Source organism: Lynx canadensis, chromosome D3, assembly GCF_007474595.2.
Source record: "Lynx canadensis isolate LIC74 chromosome D3, mLynCan4.pri.v2, whole genome shotgun sequence".
Lineage (NCBI taxonomy): Eukaryota > Metazoa > Chordata > Mammalia > Carnivora > Felidae > Lynx > Lynx canadensis.
In genome coordinates, this window is record NC_044314.2 from 73,205,415 (window position 1) to 73,230,523 (window position 25,109).

The 25,109-nt window shown below is 43.4% G+C and overlaps 1 long non-coding RNA gene and 3 gene segments (V, D, J or C); 3 read left to right on the top strand and 1 right to left on the bottom strand.

Annotated features, from left to right (window-relative positions):
- Positions 1-25,109, top strand: part of LOC115528231 — a 917,695-nt gene that overhangs the window by 32,384 nt on the left and 860,202 nt on the right.
- On the bottom strand, positions 333-24,309 carry LOC115528238. Its single transcript, XR_003973183.1, has 3 exons — positions 24,299-24,309; positions 22,163-22,167; positions 333-391 (listed from the first exon to the last, which is right to left on the bottom strand). It is a non-coding gene; the product is annotated as an uncharacterized LOC115528238 (long non-coding RNA).
- On the top strand, positions 5,993-7,299 carry LOC115528236. The segment is given in 2 exon segments: positions 5,993-6,077; positions 6,191-7,299. Coding segments are annotated over 2 exon segments (393 nt in total).
- LOC115528234 lies at positions 19,549-20,262 on the top strand. The segment is given in 2 exon segments: positions 19,549-19,639; positions 19,749-20,262. Coding segments are annotated over 2 exon segments (444 nt in total).

Genomic DNA, 25,109 nt, shown 5'->3' on the forward strand with positions numbered 1-25,109 from the left:
TGACCCAAGCCCAGTGAGAGCTGAGGTCTCATTTGCATGGATGGGCCCTCCTTTTCGCAGAGGATGAAGAGGGGAAAGAAGAGATTAAGAGAGGCTCTGGTCAGTTGTGTGGCCACACAAAGCAGGATTAATGCTGACCTCCACCATGGCCTGGTCTCCTCTCCTCCTCACCCTCCTGGCTCACTGCACAGGTGACTAGATGTGGAGGCAGGGGAGGGGGCTCTGGGAGGATACATGGAGCTTGTTTCCTCCTCTTATCTCTAGACTCCAGCATCACCCTCTCTGTGTCTCTCCCCCTTGCAGGGTCCTGGGCTCAGTCTGTGCTGACTCAGCCATCCTCAGTGTCTGCGGCCCTGGGCCAGAGGGTCACCATCTCCTGCACTGGAAGCAGCTCCAACATTGGGGGTGGATATTATATGTACTAGTACCAACAGATCTCAGGAATGGCACCCAAATTCATCATCTATTGTGATAACAAGAGACCTTCCAGGGTCCCTGATCGATTCTCTGGCTCCAAGTCTGGCAGCTTAGGCACTCTGACCATCACTGGGCTCCAGGCTGAGGATGTGTAATGCCCAAAGTTCCGAAACCTCCCACAAAAGTCCACCAGAGTCGTAAGTCAAAGCCAAGCGGCAAGGGTCGTTTATTGCAGGTTCGAACCTGGTCCTCTGCGCACTCGTCGCCGGTGACGCAAGAGGCCACGATCAGGGTTGGTACAGCGTTTTTATAGACAGAGACAAATAGCACAGGGGAGGTTTCAAATTATGAGGGGCCTGATTAGTTGATTTTAAAGTAAGGACATTTGTTGTTCTCTGATTGGGCGTCCTTTGTCTGTCCTTTGGCGGGAAGGCTTTGTCCGTTACTTGTGGCGGGAGGAAAAAAAAGGGGGAAGGGGGAAGGGGGTAGGGTAGGTGAGGAATGTGCTAAGCAAGCAGGTTTACAGAAGCGAGAAATGCCGGTTAGTTTATGTACAATCACTCATTCCATTACATATCAGACTACATTTAGGAAGGTTTACAACCCATTCTACTACACAGCGGGTTACATTCAGGAAAGGCCTCACAATGCTCGTAGCAAACAGCAAGCAAAACAGACTTCTCAGCAATTGTATTTCTTATCAAAGATCCATAATAAGCAGAAAAGAGAACTTTAGCTTTAAACTAAGGCAGGGCTGTCATTTGGATTTAAAGCTGTTCTTTTCAGCGGGATCCACGTATGAGTGAAAACATATGGTATCTGTCTTTCTCTGCCTGACTTATTTCACTTAACATAACACTCTCCAGTTCCATCCATGTTGCTACAAAAGGCCAGATTTCATTCTTTCTCATTGCCAAGTAGTATTCCAGTGTTAGAGCCTTTTTTAAACAACTAAGAAATAATCCATCCTTCTAGATATTATGGAAAAATATGAAGTAAATAAAGTGGAACCATCTGTTTTGAAGTTTTGTTAGATGTTTCCTGTGAAAATGTCTATATCTTTTACCTTCAGGGGAAGTGGTTGATAATAACATTTTCCACTTTCATTTTAAAATTGATCTGTTTACTCATTTATTTCTAGTAGAGCCATTTTTTAATCTTCTTAGGAAATTATGTATTATATCTCTTTTCAATAGGAGTTCTCTTAGGATATTTTCATTTTTCCACTTAATACCAGAAAGGTGTGTTGTGGGACTTCCCTGTGGTCCCTACTCAGCTGCTCAATGAGGACCACTCAGTCAAAGGAGCTTCCCAGGGCTTCCTGATGGGGACTCAGCAGCTGTGTCCCCTCTGGCCTGGCACAGTCCCCAGAGCAGGGACCTTTATGTTGTCTCAGCAGGTGTTCCCCCCAGGGCTCTCCTTAGGGCTGAAGCCAACCTCCATCTTCCTGAATGTGTGGTGTAAGCTGAGCTCCAGGACCAGGGGTCAGGGAGGGGCTGGGCAGTCACTGGATAGAACTCATTTGCATGGACAGCCCCTCCTGTGATGGAGGGTGGAGGAGAAAAAGAGGCCTGGGGCAGCCTAGACCACTGTGGGGACCTGGGGCTGCATCACTATGGCTTAGATTCCTATCTTCCTTCTGCTCCTGTCTCACTGCACAGGTAGGGACAGTTCTCTGGGACCCAGGGAAGACTTCTTGAATAAATTAGTCCCTCTGGATCAGAGCCTGGGAAACTTTATCCTGGTCCCTGATCCATCATCCATGAGTGTCTGTGTTTGCAGTTTCCCTGTCCCAGCCTGTGCTGACCCAGCCTCCTTTCCTCTCTGCATCTCTGGGGGCAACTGTCAGACTTACCTGCACCCTGAGCAGTGGATTCAATGTCTGCAGCTACTACATAAATTGGTACCAACAGAAGCCCGGGAGCCCTCCTCAGTATCTCCTGTACTACTACTCAGACTCAAATAAGCACCAGGGCTCTGGGGTCCCCAGCTGCTTCTCTGGATCCAGAGATGCCTTGGCCAATGCAGGGCATCTCTGGGCTGCAACCTGAGGGCAAGACTGACTATTACTGTCTGACTGGACATAATTATGCTTCTCACAGTGACATAGGCAGATGAGGAAGTGAGACAAAAGGTCTTGGTCCCACAGACCTTATCTCTGAGTCTCTTTTCAGTGAGAAATTTATGTGGAGACACATTTGGGAGGCACTGTTCTGCAGAAAGATCTGTTATTAAACTGGGGAAAGAGAGACATGCATGTTTGAATGTAACGTAAGACAGCACAGGGCATCCCAGGAAGACAGGGACAGATGACCTATCAGAGTTCAACTGCACATGCCCCTGGGGTCTGGAGAAGATGAACAGGAGTAAATACTGCGTCTGAAACTAAACATGCCACCCATCAAACATTCATCCACACATCAGTTCCATCATCTTATTCCATAAAGTGTAACCTTGTGTCAGTACTGATGTACCCACAGCTGATTGACAATGACCCTGGTCATAGACACAGTCCCCTCTCTCTGAACAAGCTACACGTAATCTTGGATCAGATCATACACTCTCTCTGACCACACCCCCCACACACTCCCTCCTTTTCTCCCCTCTGCCCCGAGTCCCTCAGGCTTCAATCTCTCCCTCTGGCTCTTCAGGTCTGACCTCCTTATCCACTATCCACATGAGGATTTAGAGAAAACTGGAAGTGATCTTGCTGCAGTTTGCAGTCTCCAATGTCCATCTCTAGGGAGGAGAATGAGCAGAAAATAGAGCTGCATGAAACCCCTCACATTCTCCTTCCTGCTCTCACTCTCAGGCTCCATTTTTTTGTTCCCAACATGCCTTGTCATTCTTCTTAATATGAAAGTAAAGTTATTACATTTTTCTAAAAAGGATATGTTCAACTTACTTTCAGGTATTTGCACATGGAACTTATTGATTTTTACCCACTTCAGAATTAACGGATGCCCCTCCCATGGGGAGCCTTGTAGGAATACACAGACAAAGGATCACCTGCATATTTTAAGATATGTCATTGTTTTTCTTATGCTCCAGATACTGATTTCTAAGAATTCTCTGTATAGTAGATGCAGTGCAGAAACATTTTTTCTACAGCACATAAAGTTCCAGGTTGTAGTGGTTTTGTTTTCACAAGACATGTCAGCACTGTGTTCTTCTCATTCCCTGTTCTCACCTGGGGACACAGGGAACTGTGGTGCTGGCTGTGCTGTGGTGGCAGGAAGGAGGTGCTGAACCCTGCCCTATGCTTCCTGACACCTGAAGATCCCGGAGCTGTCGCTCTTGTGTCTGCAGAGATAAAACCCCCCCAACTCAACAAGACCTGGACTTCTGATTCAGTGAATTAACAGGTCTGTTCTCAAATGAATTTTCCTGGCCTACATAATTCTTTTCACCGTAAAAATCTTAACATGCTTACCTTTAGGTTCAGGATCCAGGACCCTGGGTGTTATTAAAGAGAATCAGCTTCATGGGTAGATTTTCCAGAGAACCATTCCTCAGGGTGTTTACATGCCATATGAGGGACAGGGGGCCTCCTAGCCTCATTTGGGACACACACACACACACACACACACACTCTCCTCTCTCTGAGTGAATACCGTTCTGGACTCTGCAGGTTCTAGGCTTGTCTGTTCCTCCACAAGTAAGGGTTGGCCTCTGCTCACTCAGCTGTCCTCAGTGTCACAAATTCCAAAAGGCAGAATATGCATCAGCAGGAAACAACTGGTGACATCGAGTGTAACTGGGGTCCCGTCACAGGGCGACCAGGACGTGTTCTGAACATCTGCTCTCCTGGGACAAGGCTGATGCTCAGGAATCCCAGGTGGAGTTTCTGGACTCCAGTCAGTGCTTGAAGCTGATCAATACACTGATTCTGGGACAGCAGACCCAGTGCTGTTCCCATGGAGGTCAAGGCCCACTGGGACACGAGATGCAACCTCCCTGTGCTGTCAGGGCTGGTTGTCACTCACTCAGTCTCCCCAGTGACACCTCCTGTCAGGCTGGACATCTGGGAAAAGTCTTCAGTTCCAACCCAGGGTCACAGTGCCTGTGACCTCAGGGACACAGTTCCCCTTACCTTCACCTCTCCTCCACTCACATGTGGGACCTTTGACAGAAATGTCTGGTGCAGATGACCTTGGGTAACAGGAATTCATTCCTCTACTCATGGATGGCTGAATGGACAATTGCTCTATCCTGAACATGCTGGTCACAAGGCACAGGGACTAGGGCTCTGCCTACCTCAGAGAAGAGTCTGACCCAAAATCCCTCCATCCTGGAAGCTCTGGGTTTGGTAATTCCATCGCTGAGATGGCTGTGAAGTCCTCAGGAACAGGCCCCTCAGGGGGTTTCACTGGGCAAAGTGGTGGGCTTTCCTTCCTGGAGGAACAGACCCTGGATCCAAAACTTATAAGTAAAAAGAATAAATAAATAAATAAATAAATAAGAAGAAATCAAGCCATTTTAGTAAAAGTACATGAATTCCTACTGGAACAAGAAAAGAAGACATTCTTTCCATTGTGGTCCCACCCATGTTATTCGTCACAATTTCCATCCATGTTCTTTCTGCCGTATACACAGGTGTGGGAAAAGTGTATTAGTGACTGTACCTGCATATTCACAATGATATGAACATTGAGATTAAATCAATTTTGAGTTAAATTCTATAAAAATAATATACACATATTTGATGTGCACGGTTGACTAAGTGGTGACTAACACATACATTCTGTCAGAGTTTCTGCTACTTTCACTCCATCTCACCTGGGATTTTCAGACAGTGGATCCTTTGGCACTGAGGTCAGTGCCACACACAGCCTCACCTGGCAGGGCTCCTGCAGACTGTGTCTGTGTGTTGGGAGAACAGATCCTAGGAGGGATTCACTGCCCACAGTGTGTGGAGAACTGTTTCAACCTGATGGAAATACTGAGAGACAACAAAGATTGTCAGGGTGTAACCCCTCTAGGAATGCACATGAAGGCTTCTACTAACAACCTGAAAAGAAGAACTCCTGATCTCCACAGTGCTGTGGGAATCTCAGAGGAAGGAGGGCTCTGGAAACCTGGAAGTAATCACATAAGAGGAAAGACCTAGCATCTTGTGCAGAAAGGGTCATGTGTCCATGGGGACCCATCACTTCTCTGCAGTTGATCCTGATCTAAGAAGAGTTTGTGTAAGAGACACATGGACTGGCCCTAAGGTATGAGACAGTGGACAGAGGGAAGGCAGGAACTGTGTCTGGCTCTGGTTACCACATCACACAATGGTGTGTCTGAGCCTGGACACAGGGGGCAACCAGGGCATGTTTCTGAGGTGCCAAAGGTGATCAGAGCTAGGACTTACCACCTGGCACTGCCTGTGTCTTTCTCAAGACTCACAGCTGTAACCTCTCCACCCTCTGGCCCCACACAGCCCCTCCCCTGCCCACCTCCGTGACACCTTCAGACAGAGGGACCCAGGACCAGTGAGGGTCCAGAGAGCTGGGGTATCATTTGCATGGATGGGCCCTCCCTATCTCAGAGGACGAAGAAGGGACAGATTAGGGGAGTTCTGCTCAGCTGGGAGCCACAGAAGGCAGGATCAGTGATGGTGTCCACCATGGCCTGGTCCCCTCTCCTCTTCACCCTCCTCACTCACTGCACAGGTGACTGGATATGGGCACAGGGGAAGGGGTTCTGGGAGGACAGGTGGGGCCCCACATCCTCCTCTTGCCTCTAGACCCTGGCATCATGTTCTCTGTGTCTCTCCCGCTTTCAGGATCCTGGGCCAAGTCTGTGCTGACTCAGCCTCCCTTGGTGTCTGGGGCTCTGGGGCAGACCGTCACTATTTCATGCACTGTCAACGACTCCAGTTTTTGGGCTGGTGAATTTATACACTGGTACCAGCAACTTCCAGGAGCGGCCCCCAAACTTCTCATCTATGGTAACAACAATCGTCCTTCTGGGGTCCCCAGTCGATTTTCTGGCTCCAAGTCTGGCAACTCCCACTCTCTGACCATCACTGGGCTCCAGCCTGAAGATGAGGCTGATTATTACTGCCAATACTTTGATGACAGAGTCATTACACAATGCTGCAGGCTTGTGGGGAAGTGAGACAAAATCCTGTTGTCCCGACAGCGATGGACTTACTGTGAGCAGCCCCAAATCTTCAGCCGACTCAACTGTTCCCTTTATTTGTTTGGCCTGAACTGTGGTCTGAGAGCCATCTCAGGGTACTTTATCCACAAAATCTTATCACTCTTTAAAAATTCTGCCCCCTAAGCCTGTCTCTGGCAGCAGTAGATCGTGTGATTCTTCTCAAATCCAGCTGAAATACCTGGGTGTCAGTGGAAGGCTGCCCAGGGGACAGAGTCCATGGTGAGTCAGAGAAGAACCAGGGACACAGAATCCAGCCATATCTGGGTCAGGACACACCCACAGTGTACTGTATGTGTCCTGGTACTAACAGCTCCCATGAAGGGGACCCCAAATCTTCATCTATTGTGATGATTAGACCCTCTGAAGACCCTGATCTGTCCTCTGGCTCCATGTTTAGCAACTCTGGCTCCGTGACCATCACTGGGCTGAGAACTGAGGACGAGGCTACTCCTTACTGACCATCTTGTGACAGCATCTCAGGGCTCACACAGAGCCCCAGGCTCATGGGAACTAAGGTCAAACCCCTTTGTCATCTGCTGGGAGGCAGAGGCCCCACCAGCTGCTCGGCCTCATCTTAAGGCTTCTGCTTCTGCTGCTCCTGTTGCTGCCACCATGGGCCCAGGTCCCTCCGGGAGCATCACCTGGGAGTGAAGGCTTCTCCTTCCCTTCTGTTCCCAACGTCACTCACAGCAGCCCCTTCCTAGACAAAAGATCTCAAAGGACACAGAAATGCCATCTCTCCCATAAGGTTGGGAAACAGAATCTCTTTGCACTGAAGTTCATGGATTCTGGGTGGCAGGTCCAACTGTGCTCAATTCCCACCCTAATGCTGAGGAATCCTGCATCTCAGTCCTTGGTCATTTACCTACCTCTAGAAGATTCCAGAGCTGCGGCATCCTCTCTTTAGTTCTCAATGTTGTTTGTGCTCCTTGGGGAGATTTCTTCTGCCACTGCTGCACCAGCCCTGGAGTATCTATCACTGAATTGTATCTTTGATTCTTTTGGAAGGACTACATGTCCACTCCCATCAATGCTAAGATCCATTTAGCAAGTGATTTTTCTTGTCTAATTGCATGGTCTAATACTTGCAGAAGGAGGCTGAGTAATAATGGAGTTAAAGGTCACATTTGCCTGTTTCTGATCTTGTGGAATATTCTTGCCCTGTACCCCATTAGCTAAGGTGCTGGCTGTGACAGTAACTACATGTGTGTGGGAAAGAATGTGTCACCATACTGCAAATGTATTTGACTATTTCTATTTATGTGTTTTTTTAAATAAGAGATTCATTTTAGATTGGTAAAGTCTCCTCCAAATTCTACTGAGGAAATAAAATTGTATCTACTCATCTATTAATATAATGTCTCTATTAAAAGATCTGTCAATATTGAACCCAACTGTATATCTGGAATAAATCACATATGACCCTGGTATATCCATATATTAACGTAATACTGGAATCTCTTTGTTGGTATTTAATTTAGAATATTTACATCAATATTTCATAATATTAGTCTGTAATTTTCTTTGTATTTTATTTATCAAGTGTAGTTTTTACTGTTATACATGCTTTCTACCAAATTTCATTTTCCTAACTTTTCAATGTTTTGAAAAAATATATACTATGAAGCCAAGAAATGGAATCACCTGATCTCAGAAGGCCTGTTTGTTTTTTCTGTGAAACTAACTGGAGCTTATGTCATTTTGTAGAATAGCTCCACAATAATGTTTCACTTTTTTCCCTCAGAAATTGGTCTGATTATCCATTGCTTCCTGGTAGAATTTTTTTTGTATTGCTAAGAAATTTTCCTTTTTATCTATTATTAATAGGTGTTAACAGTAAGATTCTTTTTTCATTTTGTCATTTCTTATTTTGTATGTATATACATTATCCATTTTCATTCAAAAGTTCATAATTGCTTGAACTACTCTGTCATTTACAAACAAGATTTTGATGTGCCAATTAGATACAGTTCTTCTATGACCCCCCCCACCCCTGCCTTTTTTAAGTAAGCATCACACTCAGCACAGAGCCCAGTGTGGGGCTTGAACTCACAATCCTGAGATCAAGACCTGAACTGAGATCAAGAGTCAGATACTTAAGTGACTAAGACACCCAGGTGTTCCAATGATCTCTTTGTTGTACTGTTTCATTTATTATGATGGGAAGTTGGTTTCTTATTTGTCTTTTTCATTTCCTCATGTCTGCTAGAAATTTAAATTGTTCCTCTTTTTTTTCTTTGCTATATGATTTTCACAGAGCTCTTACTCTCTTTTTTATTGAATAGACTTTAATTTTAAGAGAAGTTTAGATTTATAGTGAATTTGAGTGGAATTTGCAGATTTTCCAAAGTTCACGACAAACAATGTTCTTTTGTTGTCACTGAAAGGGCACTTTCCCAACAACTTCTGAGATTCTACTCAGTCTCAAGTAACCAGAGGGTTCTTGGATCCTAAGTGTTTCTGAAGGACCAAAGATGCCTTGATGAACTCGGGATATTTGCTAAATTGTGGCCTTCATGTTGGACCTGAAAATGGCCAATACTCTCAGATATGGGTTGACAGCGTTACCTCACACATTGAGCTCCAGGTCAGTGCGAAGGGGAGGCAAATCCCTCTGCTTGTGCTGCCTGGGCTGTCACTAGGTCTTACTTGCTTGTGACAAAAGCCAGCATCATGTGATAACACCAGCTATTGGTGCCCCACATGCAGAAGTCACTTAGAGAATTTCTGCTGTATCGCTAATAGGATAGTAGAGACTTTTCATCTCTACGTGGCAACAGTTATCATGTTCAGGACATAAAATCACAACAGGGTAACAACATGAGATAATTTGGACTTTTAGCTGGCACAAGAGATTTATCCACCAAAATGATTCTGCGTGGCCAATTATAGTTAAGAAGTGTTAATCAGGAATTCTGTAGTAAATGTCCTAAAAACCCAAAATATAATAATTTTTTGAATATTTAACAAAAATATAATTCATGAATTTGTGAGACAAGTATGCAGAATCCCCCAATGGAGAGTGAAAACTACGACCTAGTAAGAGTAGGGACCACTGATATGTCTGGAGACGTGGCAGGAGTAAGGTGAGAGATGAGGCAGGACAACTGGGAATTACTCTAGGCTATAGGACCCCACAGAGAGAAGACCTGGGGAATCACTGGTTCCAACACCCAGTCTTCCTACTGGAGATGTAGGAAAAGCTATCAGAAACGGGTCACCGCTTAGAGGGCCAGCTGTTGTCTCCATACATGTTGTGATGCTCTGGCCACCAGAGGGCGCTGTAGCTCGACAGCAGAGTGGACACTGATGCCCACCCCCCTCCCACGTGGGAAAACCCGAGACTGCTCCAGTACAGGCAAGCATGCCCCCCCCCCCCCCACCTATGTGTGACTCTCCTACACTGTGACCCCTCTAACGCCATGGAGAAACTGGATGATAAATGTCCTCCCTCAGTCCACACGGAGTTGAGATCATGTCTTCTCTCACCCTGTGACTAGAAGCATCACCCAGCCCAGAGTGATGTGGGGGCTGTACATGGGGAGTGACAGCACTGTATTTTCATGAATAACTCTATTCTCAAGATTGAGGGGGAGGAGGGAGCAAGACTCAGTATCCCCTCACAAAGCTGTGCTGTCATGTTTCCTCCGCGGTCCTATGTTAATTTGCACCACACAATCTATGTCAGATTACTGCCTGCTGCCCAAGTACAGCTCGGAGAGGAGTCCCTGCCTTCACCTGCAGGAGATGACACCTCACTCCACGCGGGATTACAGAACTGCCACCTGCTCTTACTCTGAAGGCAGAAGTCACAGCAGTAGAAATGTCAGCACTATTAAGGCCCCTGGCCAGATGACCAAATACCAGGGATCCCATGGGGGGCAGGGCTCTTCTGATGGGAAGAAGGTCTGAGGGGTATTCTGAGAGGAGGTAAGAGGTGCATTTCCCCAAAATGGAGCACACAATGTGGGTGACAGATGACAGTGCCTGAGCTCACTGGGGCTTCTCTGAGCTGAGAATGGCCTGAGCTATGACTGGATCACTCTTCCCACGGGTTTTCTGTGTCCATCCAGCATCCTCACACCCTCAGCCATTCATTCCACCACATTCTTCAGGTTCCTTAGAGAGCTCGTCTGTGGAGAGGCAGGGGTTTTGAGTGGGGAACCCACAATGAACTGGGAAGATGGGGGCCTTTTTCTCTGCCTCAGATTCTCCTCTCTCCCCCTGCTCTTCCTTGTTTCACCTTCTCTCCTCTCCAGGGCACCTTCAGACATTTGAGCTCCTCCCCATCAGGGTAATTTATTCCTCCCCACGTTATTACACTTGTCATTCTCAGAGGACAGGGAAAAAATCCCACCCTCACTGGGGATTCTGCAAAAGAATCTTCCCCTTTTATTCACCTGCCACAGGTAGAGCCCTTCCCTGGACCACATTTCTCTATGTGCCTCCTGATATTCTGTTCCTTATTTCTGTTTTCACCGTCTGCTTCTCCTAACTGCCTTTGTCCAAGACCAGAAACAGAGAAGGGACACATATATGGAATAGATGTATGGAAATAAACAACTACACCATAGAAAAAAAATGCATTATCCTAAGGGAGCCAATGTTCTGTTTAAGGTTCATGTGTCTTCCCAAGCTTCCTCATTCAGTTCCTTCGTCACATGGGAAACTCAGAGGTGGGCCAGACACACGTATGGGAGAGGACTGATGGCCCTTGGCAACTTTCTCCCCTAAGGTTTCACTTAGGTGGTTCCAATACCCCTCAGTATGAATTATCCTCTGGTCAACATCCCTGAACTTTTGTCTGTGCACATGTCACATCCTACTGATGCCTTTACCATGTGTTATTTTAGATGGTAACGAGCATTTCAAGCACCTTCCTGCATTTGAAAATTGTACAGTTTCTTAATCTCTTGCTCTTACTAAGGAAGATAATACCCAAGTTACTGTAAATTGTACAAATGTAATTGAAAATGTTTCAGTAATGGAGCATAGGAAGCAACAAAATAAAAATATATATATTGAGGAGTAATTTATAGTCAGAAACTTACAGGTTAATATCTGCACAATTCAGGTGTAAATTTGAAAGATGGCATAAATCAGTGGAGGGGGGTACATTTCTTTTGTGTCCAACTTCCAATAATCCAACAGACCGAGGTAGATGTCAAAGCTTCAGGGATTCTCTTTTGGTGTCATTGACCTTCTTTAAGAAGGAGGAATTGGGGTTCAGTGAGGAGTTCAGGGAAATGCTGGAGGGTGGAAGAGGGAGTGAGAACTGGTCAACTAGCAGAGAGGGGCTGTGTGAGCAGAGGGTCTGGTGTCCTCTCCCCGGGGCCAACCCTGAGGAAGCAGGGAGCTGGAGAGCCTTCTTCTCAGTCCTGGCAGAACCATTGAGTCAGGAACACAGAGACGGCTCCTCCCTGACCCTTCATACTACTCCCTTACCTGCACCCATCAGAGAATACTTGGTGCTTTTAAAATATGTGTTTCATGAATAATTACATACGTTCTGGAACATATAAATGAATTATTTCTCCAACTAAAAAAAAAAGCTTTATACTTTTCTGTTTCTCCCATAAAAAGTGGAGGCAGCACGGGTTCCTTAGTTCTTAAGCCCATCCTGTGCTCAGAGTCTACCCTGTGAGATCGCTCATTTCATGGTCATGGAGGCAGAGCTTCCCTCTCATACTCCTTCCTGCTTCATTACTTGTTCCTACTCCTCCAAAATACGGAAATAGGCTCTATCTATCATCAACCCTAGCCTGAATCTATCTAGTATCTCCTACAGGAGTTCACGTACTGATTCCCTGCAATCATCAGGTGGTTTTCTTTATGCCAACAGTGAAGAAGCCAGAAGGATATTGAGAAAACAATTCCATTAAGACAGCATCGAAAAGAACAAAATTTATTTTTTTCAGTTTTTATTTACTTACTTTGAGAGTTGGGGAGGGGCAGGAAGAGAGGGAGAGAGAGAAAATCTCAAGCAGGCTCCGGACTTCCAGCGAAGAGCCTGATGTGGGGCTCAAACTCACAAACCGTGAGAGCACAACCTGAGCCAAACTAAGAGCCAGACTCTCAATGGACTGAGCCCTACCCGCCACGTAAAAAGAGAACAAAGCATTCGGGAGTGAACTTAACCAAGTAGGCAAAAAGTTTGTAAATTGAAAACTACAACAAAACATTGCTGAAAAAAATTAAGGAAGATTTAAAGAAGAGAACAGATGCCACTCCATGGATTGACTGGATGACTTAATATTGTGAAGGTACAATCAATAGCTCTCAAGTCCACGTACACATTCAGTGCCATCCGGCCATGTGCTCACTGCCCCCAGTTTAATCCCATAATGTTGGGATAAATGCCAGTTCTTTGGAACTAAATCTTAGACACCCAACCACAACATATTCCATGGAGCTTTTACCAAAAAATCTTGGTTAGTGCCCAATGCATGTAGTGTAATAGGTCATGAGAGTTTTCAGTGCAGGAGAGGAGGAAGAACCTCTCAGAAAGGTGAGAGCTCCATTTATAGTAATGTTCTTTTTATGTCAGTCTTCATAGTGAGTAAAATAGCAAAACTAGACTACAACTATATTAACCATATCAAAGAGTGAAATGAACTATCGTGAGACTTTTAATCGTCTTGTAGCCCTGCAGCTTTCCTTCCGGTCTCCTGAGTGGGATTGTGCTGATGCTGCCACCCACACCATCTGGATTTCATTAAATAAAGACAGAATAGAAGTTGTATTTATTATAAATGAATGTGATATATACTTACCATAAAATCATTATATATAATGATTTTATATATAAATATATATTACATATGTGCCATCTGCTATACTATTGTAGGGTTTATTGATATATTGTAATTTAATACATAGCATATATAACATGAAATACTGCATTGTATTTATTAATATTCTGTTACATAATATATGTACACATGTTACATGTTGCGATTTATATATATTATATAAATTAAATAATATCTGTATATCATATATACATTATAAATGTTATATATTTCATATATACTTTTTATATGTATGATATCATATATATTTTGATATGGTATGTATCACATATACATTTTACATAATACATATGTTATAAATTACAGATGCTAGAGACAGCTGGGCATGGGAATGTAGTGTAAACTCATTTTCTGATTCTATGAAAACAATAAAACCCAAATCAACAGGAACAGCATCCAATGAACACAGCTGATAGGTACATGTAGAATCCACGTTATATAGGGAAGCATTCACCCTGACCCCAGAGAGGATCTGGGCTGAGACTGGGCAACTGAAACCTCTTGTTGATGAGAACAGAGGGTGTGGGAGAGCAGATAGGAAGACACACTGAGTCCTATGTTAGAGGCCCTGATCAAAGAGAGAGCTTGTGAGCTTCCAGAAATATGGCACTGACACACTGTGGGAGAGGAATATGAAGTCATGGACCCACTGAAATGATACCTTACCCCCAGTGAGCAGTTTGCATCAGTCTGGTGCTTCAGAGATGAAATGCACAACCCAGAGACAGTTCTTCCCTGGGCCAGGGGCTCCCTTCTTTAGGGTTGGCTCAGGGCTCCCTTCAGAAGTCAGGGATCCAGGCTGATGACTGAGACTTCTCAGTTTCCTCACTATGAAATATACACTGAATGCATTAGTGTTCAAATTGTCATGATTTGGCTTATTTGTAAGAAATATGTCATTTATTTCTATACTTTATAATGACTTACAGAAACTGATATTGTGCCATTCAGATATTTCAATTATTACCAAATTCTTCCTTTTCCTCTTTTTTTTTAAAAGTTTATTTATTTTGAGAGAGAGAGAGAGAGTACACGTGGGAGGGGCAGAGAGAGAAGGAGAGAGAGAATCACAAGCAGGATTCACGATGTCCGCAGAGAGACCAACACTGGGCTTGATCTCACAAACTGAGAGATCATGACCTGAGCCAAAATCAAGAGTTGGATGCTTAACTGACTGAGCCATCCAAGCACCCCACTTTCCTTTTTTTTCTTAAGTATTACAAAGCACCAACATCCATTAGAAAGCATTCATTTAAAGATATACAGATTGAGATGGGAAAACTAAAACAGTACTATTCTTAGATGACATACATATCTATGAAGAAAATTGAATAGAATTACCATCAAGAAAGAAAGAAAGAAAGAAAGAAGAAAGAAAATCTTAGAACTAATAAGAGATTACAGCAAAGTTGTGGGACAATGATAATGTAACATTCAAGTGCTTTCCTATAAACTATCATTGAATGAGTGGAATTTGAAATAAAAACACAATTTCACTTACATTAGCACTCCAAAAATGGAAATGCTTAGGTATAAATTGAGCAAAATACATACAAGATCTATGTAAGAAAAACCAGAAAATTCTGATGAGCCAAATCAAAGAAGAACTACATACATTGAGAAATGTTCCATGTCTGTGGATAGGAAGAGTCACTATTTTCAAGATGTGAGTGCTTCCCAATTGATCTATAGATCAATTGTCTCCTTCTCTCTCTGTTCCTCCCCCACTTGCAGTCTGTCTCTGTCTCTGTCTCAAAAATAAACAAATATTAAAAAAGAAGTAATAGGGGCGCCTGGGTGGCGCAGTCGGTTAAGCGTCCGACTTCAGCCAGGTCACGATCTCGCGGTCCGTGAGTTCGAGCCCCGCGTCAGGCTCCGGGCTGATGGCTCGGAGCCTGGAGCCTGTTTCCGATTCTGTGTCTCCCTCTCACTCTGCCCCTCCCCCGTTCATGCTCTGTCTCTCTCTGTCCCAAAAATAAATAAACATTGAAAAAAAAATTAAAAAAAAACAACAACAAAAAAAAAAGAAGTAATATATTAAAACAATGAAATGGAATCAGTAGTTAACAAACTCCCAGTAACATCCAGAACCAAAAGGCTTCATAGGCAAATTCTACCACATGTTTAAAGAAGAGTTAATACTTATTCTTCTCAAACTATTCCAAAATAGAAGAGGAAGGAAAACTTCCAAATTAATTCTATCAGGCCAGCATTACCTTGATATCAAAACCAGATAAAGATACCACAGGAAAAGAGAACTACAGGCCAATATCTCTGATGGACATATGCCAATACCTCCACAAAATACTAGCAAATTCATCCAACAATACATTAAGAAAATCATTTAACATGATCCAATGGGATTTATTTATGGGATGCAAGGGCGATTTAAATTTGAAAATCCATCAATATGATACTTCACATCAATAAGAGAAAAGATAAAATACATTCGATGATTTCAATAGATGCAGAAAAAACGATTTGGTAAAGTACAATATCCATCCATGATAAAAATCCTCAACAATGTAGGTTTAGAGGGAACATGACACAACATAATAAAGGCCATATATAAAAAACCCACAGTAATCATAGTGGAGAAAAGTTGAGAGTTTTCCCCTAAGGTCAGGAACAAGACAAGGATGTCTACTCTCGCCACTTTTATTCAACCTAGTACTGGAAGTCTTAGCCACAGCAATCAGAAAGCAAAAAGAAATTAAAAGTATCCAAATTGGTAAGGAATTATATCATACTGCAAAGGACATGGTACTATATATATATATATAATTCTAAAGATTCCAACAAAAAACTACCAGAACCAATAAATAAATTCAGTAAAGTCACAGGTTATAAAATCAATGTACAGAACTCTGTTGCATTTCTATACACTGATAATGAAGCCACAGAGAGAGAAATTAAGAAATCAATCTCATTGGCAATTGAGCCAAGAATAATAAGATACCCAAGAATAAAGTTAACCGAAGGGGTGAAAGACTTTTACTATGAAAACTATGAAGGATTGATGAAAGAAATTGAAGATGACACAAGAAATGAACAAACATCCCTGTCATGGATTGGAAGAACAAATATTGTTAAAATGTTTATACTACCCAAATCAATCTACAGATTTAAGGCAATTCCTATCAAAATGACAACAGCATTTTTCACAGAACTAGAACAAACAGTCCTAAAATTTATATGGAACCACAAAAGTTCCCAAATAGTGAAACAGTCTTGAAAAAGAAAACCAAAACTGGAGGTATCACCATTCCAGATTTCCATTTATATTAGAAAACTGTAGTAATCGAAACCATATGGTAATGGCACAAAAACAGACAAAAAAAAAAAAAAAAAGGAAACAGAATAGAAAGCCCAGAAATAAGCCCAAGAGTATATGACCAATCAATGTTTGACAAAGGAGGCAAGAATACAGAATGGGAAAAAGACAGTCTTGTCAACAAATGGTGCTGGGAAAACTGGACAGCTACATGTAAAAGAATGAAACCAGACCACTTTCTTCCACCATACACAAAAATGAACTCAAAGTGGATTAAAGACCTAAATGTGAGACCTGAAAACATAAGAATTCTAGAGAGAACAGGCAGTTATCTCTCTGACATTGGCTGTAGCAACATTATTCTGGGGATATCTCCTCAGGCAAGGGAAATAAAAGAAGAAATACACTATTGGGACTACATCAAAATAAAAAGCTTCTGCAGAGTGAAGAAAAAAATCGACAGAACTAGAAGGAAACCTGTTGAATGGGATTAGTCAAGGTCACTAACTTTTACAAAGGAAGCCTGCATGCAATGGCAGACTGATTCGAGGTTCCATGATTTTTCCCTCTGACCCCCTCTCAGAATCTAAAAGGCCTTCCCAGTTCCAGACTCACCATGGAAGGGGATGAACTTGCCGCTGTATTACAACAAAAGTTCTCCCTCTTGACCTTTATTCATTTGTCCTCTTGAGCAGCTGGTGACCCTGTGAGGGCCCCCCATCATCTCTGTGGACATCTCCATTTCAGTGACTGCTGCTCAGAAAGTGATGGGGATGAGGAGAGTCTGATACTTACAAGAATGTAGGCTGGAGAATGGCTCCTCCATCTACTCTGAAGCTCTGTTCAGGGTGTTTTGAGAGCCCTTAGGTACAAGGAGAAGGATGTTCACCATCCGTGATGGGGAGTAAAGACTCCTTTTGGATACATCTCTTCTTATTTCAGGAAAGTCACAAAATACATATGACATATATTTGCATCTAACAAAGGATTGAAATAACGAGGAAATTTGGGACATAGACTTCTTTATACATATTCCTTTCTACTGCAAACGGAAGGTGATTTAAGGAGAGAACTATTTTTTTTTTAATTTAAAAGATAAGACTTCTCAATAGTAAAAAACAATGTCAATTTAAAAACTGCAAATTATCTCAACAAAGGTGATATTCATGTGATATAAATAAGCTTGAGAAAAGCTGGTCAACATCATGTCAGTAAGAAACTGCACAATAACACAGCAATGACATACTGTTACATAGCCATTAGAATGGCCAAAATCAAAACCACACTTGACACCAACGTCTGGCCAGGATATGGAGCAATGGAACTCTATTTCATTAGTGAGGGGAATTCAGGATGGTACGGCTACTTTGGAAAAGTTTTGGCAATTTCTTTTAAAACTGAACATTCTTGGAATTCTTGCCATTTGCAATAAACGTGGATGGAACTGGAGGGTAGTATGCTAAGCAAAATTAGTCAGAGAAAGACCAATATAATATGACTTCACTCATATGTGGAATTGAAGATACAAAACAGTTGAACACAAGGGAAGGAAAGAAAACATAACATAAAAACAGGGAGGGGACAAAACATAAGAGGCTCTTAAATATAGAGAACAAACAGAGGGTTGCTGGAGGGATTGTGGGAGGGGGGATGGGCTAAATGGGCAACAGGCATTAAGAAGACATTTGTTGGGATGAGCACAGCCTGTTATATGTAGGGGTGAATCACTGGATTCTACTCCCAAAATCATGATTGTTGCTAACTAACTTGGATGTAAATTAAAAAAAAATTTTTTTTAAACCCCCCCAAAACCAAAAAACAAACAAACAAAACCCTGGAACATTGTCTTGCTTTAAAATCCAGGGATCATGCGTCTTTGCATTTACCTAGAGGAGTTAAAAACAATGTGTACAAAAAACCCCTGCACAAGTATGTTGACAGTGGCTTTATGCATAACTGCCCACACCTGGCAGCAGCCAACCGAAATGCCTTTCAGGAGGTGATAGGTAAGTAAATCCCAACGATAGAATATTGATGAGAGCTACAAAGATATGAGGCACCAAGGCATAAAAAGACACAGAGGACATTTTGTTGCACGTTGCTAAATGAAAGCAGCCAACGTGTAATGGCTGCACGCTGTGTGACTCCAAGCATGTAACATTCTCCAAAAAGACAAATCTATTTAGACAATAAAAGAATAGTGGTTGCAAGCGTTTGAGCATAGGGAGGGATGGACAGCTGGAGCACAGAGGTTTTTTTGTGGGAGTGGAAGTGTTCTTTGTGGTTCTAAAATGGACATATATCAGTGTATAGCTCTTGAACCTATTGAATGAACAACGTCAAGAGTGAGCTTTGCTGTTCTAAAGTATAGACTTTGGGTGACAATGACTTCTCAGTGTTGGTTCATGGTGTATAACAAGTGACCACACTCATGCTAGAGTTGCATGATGGGAAAGACAAGGTGGTAGAGGGGGGTGTATTTGGGAAATCTGTAATTTCCACTAAATTCTTCTGCGACAATAAGTCATAAAGTCTATTGATGTTTTTAAGTATTCAGTGGGCAAGACCAAATATATGGGGATGTCTGGGTCTTGGGCAGCAGGGGGCGCTGTGGCCTGTCTCTGAGCCTTGTGTGCTGTGATCCCAGCTGGGAGCCACCTGGCTCTGGTTCTCACTGTGGCTTAGCATGTGGGTGCTCTCAGGCCCTTGGGGAGCCCCAGGTCAGGCCCCACAGCTTTTGCTCCTTCCCCTCCTGGGGTGAGATTTCCAGACAAGGGTCAGGTTCAGGGTTCAAGCTGGGGCTGGCCAGCCAGGGGGAGGGGGCTGGTTTGCATGAAATGTCTCTCCCTCCCCTTGGGCTGCTGGAGGCAATAAGAGAGACTCTGGGAGCCCGGCTGAGGGACATTGAGGACACACTGCTGAGCAGGGGTCTCCACCATGGCCTGGGCTCCTCTCCTGCTCACACTGCTGGCTCACTGCACAGGTGGCTGGAGGCTGGGATCGGGGCTGGAGATGAGAGGACTGTGGAACCACGTATGGGCTCTCTCCACTGACCCTTCTCTCTCACCCCATGTCTCTCTTCTGCCTTGCAGGGTCCTGGACCCAGTCGGTGGTGACTCAGCCATCTGAAGTGTCCAAGCCTGTGAATAAAAGTGTTACCATCTCCTGCACGGGAAGCAGCAGCAATGTTGGGGCTGGAGGTGTGTCCTGGTACCAGCAGCTCCCAGGCAGTGTCCCCAAAGTTCTCATCTATGGTAGCAGTGCTCGGCCTGCGGGGGTCTCGTCTAGATTCACAGGCTCCAGGTCAGGGAACGTGGCCTCCCTGAGCATCTCTAGCCTCCAGGCTGAGGATGAGGCTGATTATTACTGCTCAGTGTGGGACCACAGTCTCAAAGCTCACACACTGCTCCAGGCCTGTGGGGAAGTGAGACCCAAACCTGCTGTCCCCTCAGCAATGGGACTTCCTGTGCAGCTCACACCCTTTGGCTGACACAGCTGCTTCTTTGTTCATTTCTTCTAAAAGTGGAGTCTTAGAGCAAGGCTAGGGAATTTTTTCTAGAAAAAGTGTCCTTGTTCTCCCAAATTGTGCCATTAAACCCAGCCCTACTCTGCAAAACATTGTCTGATTTTCTTCCATTGGGCAGGATTACTGTGCACCTGGGGTCAGGCTGTCCTGGGAATTGAGTCCCCATTGGGTCAGAAGCAGGCAGATTCCATGTGTTCCTGATCAGGATAGATGACTGTACAGAGATCAGTCCCTCCACACCCTCTGGTGAACACCAGGTATGTGCCAGGCATGACCCTTGGGCTTAGATACAGCGTGAGTGCGCTAGGGACAATCTATGTCCTCATGTTGCTGAAAATGTCCTGGGAGAGAAAGAGGAGAAACAAGCATGAATAGCAACACAAATAAGATGTTTCTGGAGAGTGAACAAGGGTGAGGCAGTGAGGTGGACCTGGAACATTGGAGGGGTTGAGAGGAAACCCCCGAATCTGACGTGTTGTGATGATATCTCAGTGCTGCATAGATGATCAAGGAGCCAGAGGGGAGCGTGAGGAGGGGACCAGGTAGAGGCTGTTCACTGTGTCCCCATCAGACCCCTCCTCCTCAGGTCAGGGGTCCAGCAAAACTGAATGGCAACATGCAGAAGAATGAAACTGGACCTCTTTCTTGCACCATACACAACAATAAATCCAAAAATGTACAGAAGACTAGACAGGAAGACAGGAAATCATCAAAATCCTAGAGGAGAACACAGGTGTAAACTCTTTGACCTTGGCTGGGGAAACTTCTTATGAGACACATTGCTGAAGGCAAGAAAGCACATGCAAACATGAATTACTGGGACTTCATCAAGATAAAACGCTTCTGCACAGCAAAGGAAACAATGAACAAAATGAAAAGGCAGCCAACAGAATGGGAGAAGGGTATATGCAAAAACATATCTGATAATAGGTTAATATCCAAAATCCATAAAGAACTTTTCAACCTCAACACCCCTAAAACAAATAACCCATTTAAGAAATGGGCAGAAGACATGAATAGACACTTTTACAAAGAAGTCATCCAAATGGCTAACAGATACGCAACATCACTCATCCTCAGGGAAATAAAAATGAAAACCACGATGAGAATCCACCTCACACCTGTCAGAATGGCTACAATTAACAACACAAGGAACAACAGGTGTTGTCAAGGATGCAGAGAAAGGGGAACCCTCTTGCATTGTTGGTGGGAATGGAAACTGGTGTAGTCACTCTAGAGAAGAGTACAGATGTTCCTCAAGAAACTAAAAATAGAAATACCCTATGATCCAGCAATTGTACTATTAGTTCTTTACCCAAAAGATACAAAAGTATAGATTCAAGGGGGTACATGCACCCCAATGTTTATAGTAGCTTTATTAACAATAGCCAAACTACGGAGAGAGCTCAAATGTCCATCAACTGATCAATGGATAAAGACGTGGTCTGTATCTGCAAAGGAATATTACTCATCCATCAAAAAAAAAATGAAATCTTGTCATTTGCAGTGACATGGATGGAGCTAGAATGTTTCATGCTGAGTGAAGTAAGTTAATCAGGGAAAGAAGAATGCTGCATGATTTCACTCGTATGTGGAATTTAAGAAACAAAACAGATGGACATATGGGGAAGGGGTTGAAGAGAAGAGAGGGAAACAAACCTCTCAGTGATAGAGAACAAAGTAGGAGCTGACAGTGGGAAGTAGATAGGAGATGGGCTAGATGGGTGATGGGTATTAAGGAGGGCACTTGTGATGAGCACTGGGTGTTGTATGTAAGTGATGAATCAATGAATTCTACTCCTGAAACCAATATTGCATTCTATCTTAACTACCTAAAATTTAAATGAAAAAAATTTAAAAAATTAAATAAAGCCAAAATCACAAAAATAAATAAATAAGATAAACTGTAATTTGAGACCATTCTCAGGAATCTTTGGCTACAAAATCACCCACATTCTCTTAAATTCAGCCCCCCCAAACTTATTCTTGGCAGGAAAACATTGTAGGATTTTCTCATATTAAAGAGAAATTCCAGGGTGCCAGGCACAGGCTGCCCTGAGGACAGAGTATGTGACAGGTCAGGAAAGACCGGAGACACAGAGTCCACCTGTGTCTGACTGAGGGTAGAGTACTGTCCAGATATTGTGCATCCACACCACTTACTGAACACCTAATATATGTTACACATGAGTCTAGGATGTGGGACACATCTGGACATGACAGGAAGGGTCCCCATGCTCAGGGAGCTGACAGTGTCTGGGGGAAGAGAGAGGACACAGAAGTTAAACATGTCTTCAAGGAAAGCTATGTCCCAGCAGCATGAGGAGGGGTGAGGTCAGTGCAGTGGAGCTGGAGCATTGGAGGGGTGAAGAGGGAACCCCAGAATGTGATGTTTGGTAATGACATCCTAGTTCTGCATAGATGATGAAGGGACAGGAGGGGAGCATGAAGCTGTGACCCAGCAGGGACTGTGGAGTCTGTCCCAGTCAGACTAGGAGTTCTGGACAAGGGTTTGAGTGAGGACGAAAGTCAGGGTCCTCAGGACTTGGAGGAAGCAGGGACTGAGGATAGGGATTTGAAGGAGGGGAACCTGGTAGGGGGCTTGGGAACTGTGTGGAGAGGGGGCCCCATCAGCTGGAACAGTGTGGGAACCTATATCTGATGCAGGAGGACTTCTACCTCATGTTTCCAGGAAATAGGATCAGCCCCTGACATAGGGAACTGTACATCAGGAGTCCTAGGAATTCACATATTAGCTTACTCTTGTCTGACCCTTTGTGAAACTTCATGTGGGCCTGTTGTTGGGGGGGTGGGGAGAGTATTTCCTGAGTTCTTCAGGGTCCTTCCAGCTGGAATATGAATCAAATTTATATTTGGCAAATTAGCTGGAGAAAATGAAATTTAATAGCCTACATAAAGGGAATCCACAAAGACATGGAAGATTCAAAAGACAGGCAACATGACCCATGAATAAAGGAGGTAGGGGTCTCAGGTTCAAAGAGGAGAAAGACCATTTTTCGCAGGAAGGCCAGAGGAGATGTCTGGAAAATAAAGGTTGCTCCTCTATCTCTATCTATCTATCTATCATGTATAATCTATCTATCATCTGTCTATCTATCTATCTATCTATCTCTAAATATCTATCTCCCTATCTCTCTATCTATCATGTTTCTCATCTATCTATCTATCTATGTATCTATCTATCATCTATCTCATCTCTATCTATCTTATCTATCTATCTTGTCTATCTATCATCTATCATATATCTATCTATCCATCTATCTCATCTATCTATTTATCTATCTATCATATATCTATCTCATCTATGTATCATCTATCTGTCTATCATCTATTATCTATTTATTTATATTAACTTTTAAAAGCTTTTTTATTTATTTTAAGAGAGAGAGAGAGAAGGAGAAGTCAGAGAAAGAGGGGGAGAGAGAGAATCTCAAGCAGGCTCCACACTGTCAGTGCCAAGCCCAGTGTGGGGCTCAAACTCATGAACGGAAGATCATGACTTTATCTGGAATCAAGAGTAGCCCACTGAACTAAATGAGCCACTTAGGCAACCCCCCCTACTGTTGAGACACATGTCTTAGGTAAAGAGGGACGCCAGTTGATAGCTCTCTTCCTGATACAAGTGGGCAGTTTGGGGGAAGGTATAGAACTTTTCCTAAATATGCTGAGTTTTATTTGCTTTTAACTTGAAATAATGCTCATGCCAAAATGACCCATCTTGGGGCAAAACCCATGTTGGGGCAGCCTATTCCTGGCCAGTTTCCTCCCTCATCTGAAACTTCCCTGAGATTGCACATGTTAAAAGTTAGGCTGGTAGATTGCTCAGTTTCTTGAACCTTCCCCGACAACAGGCCAGTTTAGTTAAACTCATTTCAGGAGGGGGTGATGTGAGTGAGTTCTCAAAGTAAGGCCTGTGCTTCAAGAAATCAGGTATTAGGAGGCACTTCTATGGAAACAAACAAAAATGATGGTTAAAGATTGGATCAAATTATAAAGCATTTCCTGAGTTTAAATTATGATATTGCTAAAGGATAATGAATGTACGAGTGCGAGTGTGTGTAATGTGATGGTGGGGGGGAGAGCAAATGTGGAAACACGTTAATTGGGCAATCTGGTCAAGGGAATGTGAGAGCTCTTTATATTCTGGCAATTTTTCTGTTAAATGACATTATTTCAAAGCATCATTGAATACAAATTGTAAAATAGACAAAAACAAACAAACACAACTTTTGTTCAATGAACCAAAGTCCTGATAAGCATAGGAAATATTTTGGCAAAGCACAGTGCTTGTTTTCTAGGCAGATAATGTCAAAAGTGAATAAAATTGTTTACCATTTTTTTGGTAATAGCAGACCAAGAGTTCAAGACCGTTTAGTCCTTTTAAACAAGTGAAAACAATTTTAATTTTACATCCATGTATTTTGACATTAAAATTCACTTATTCACTTGAATGTTCTGAATTTTAACCAGTACTAACCACGTATCAAATTCCATTCCGGATTCCTTTTCCAAAATCCTAGTACAACCTTCTCTTCTACATTTAGATTTTTTTTTAACGTTTATTTATTTTTGAGACAGAGAGAGACAAAGCATGAACGGGGGAGGGTCAGAGAGAGAGGGAGACACAGAATCTGAAACAGGCTCCAGGCTCTGAGCAGTCAGCACAGAGCCCGACGTGGGACTCCAACTCACATACCGCGAGATCGTGACCTGAGCCGAAGTCGGACGCACAACCAACTGAGCCACCCAGGCGCCCCATACATTTAGATTTTTAAAGTTTGTTCGTTTATTTTCATTTTTTTATTACAAATTTTTTAAGCGTTTATTCATTTTTGAGAGACAGAGTGAGGAAGAGGAAGAGAGCGGGAGACACAGAATCTGAAGCAGGCTCTAGGCTTTGAGTGGT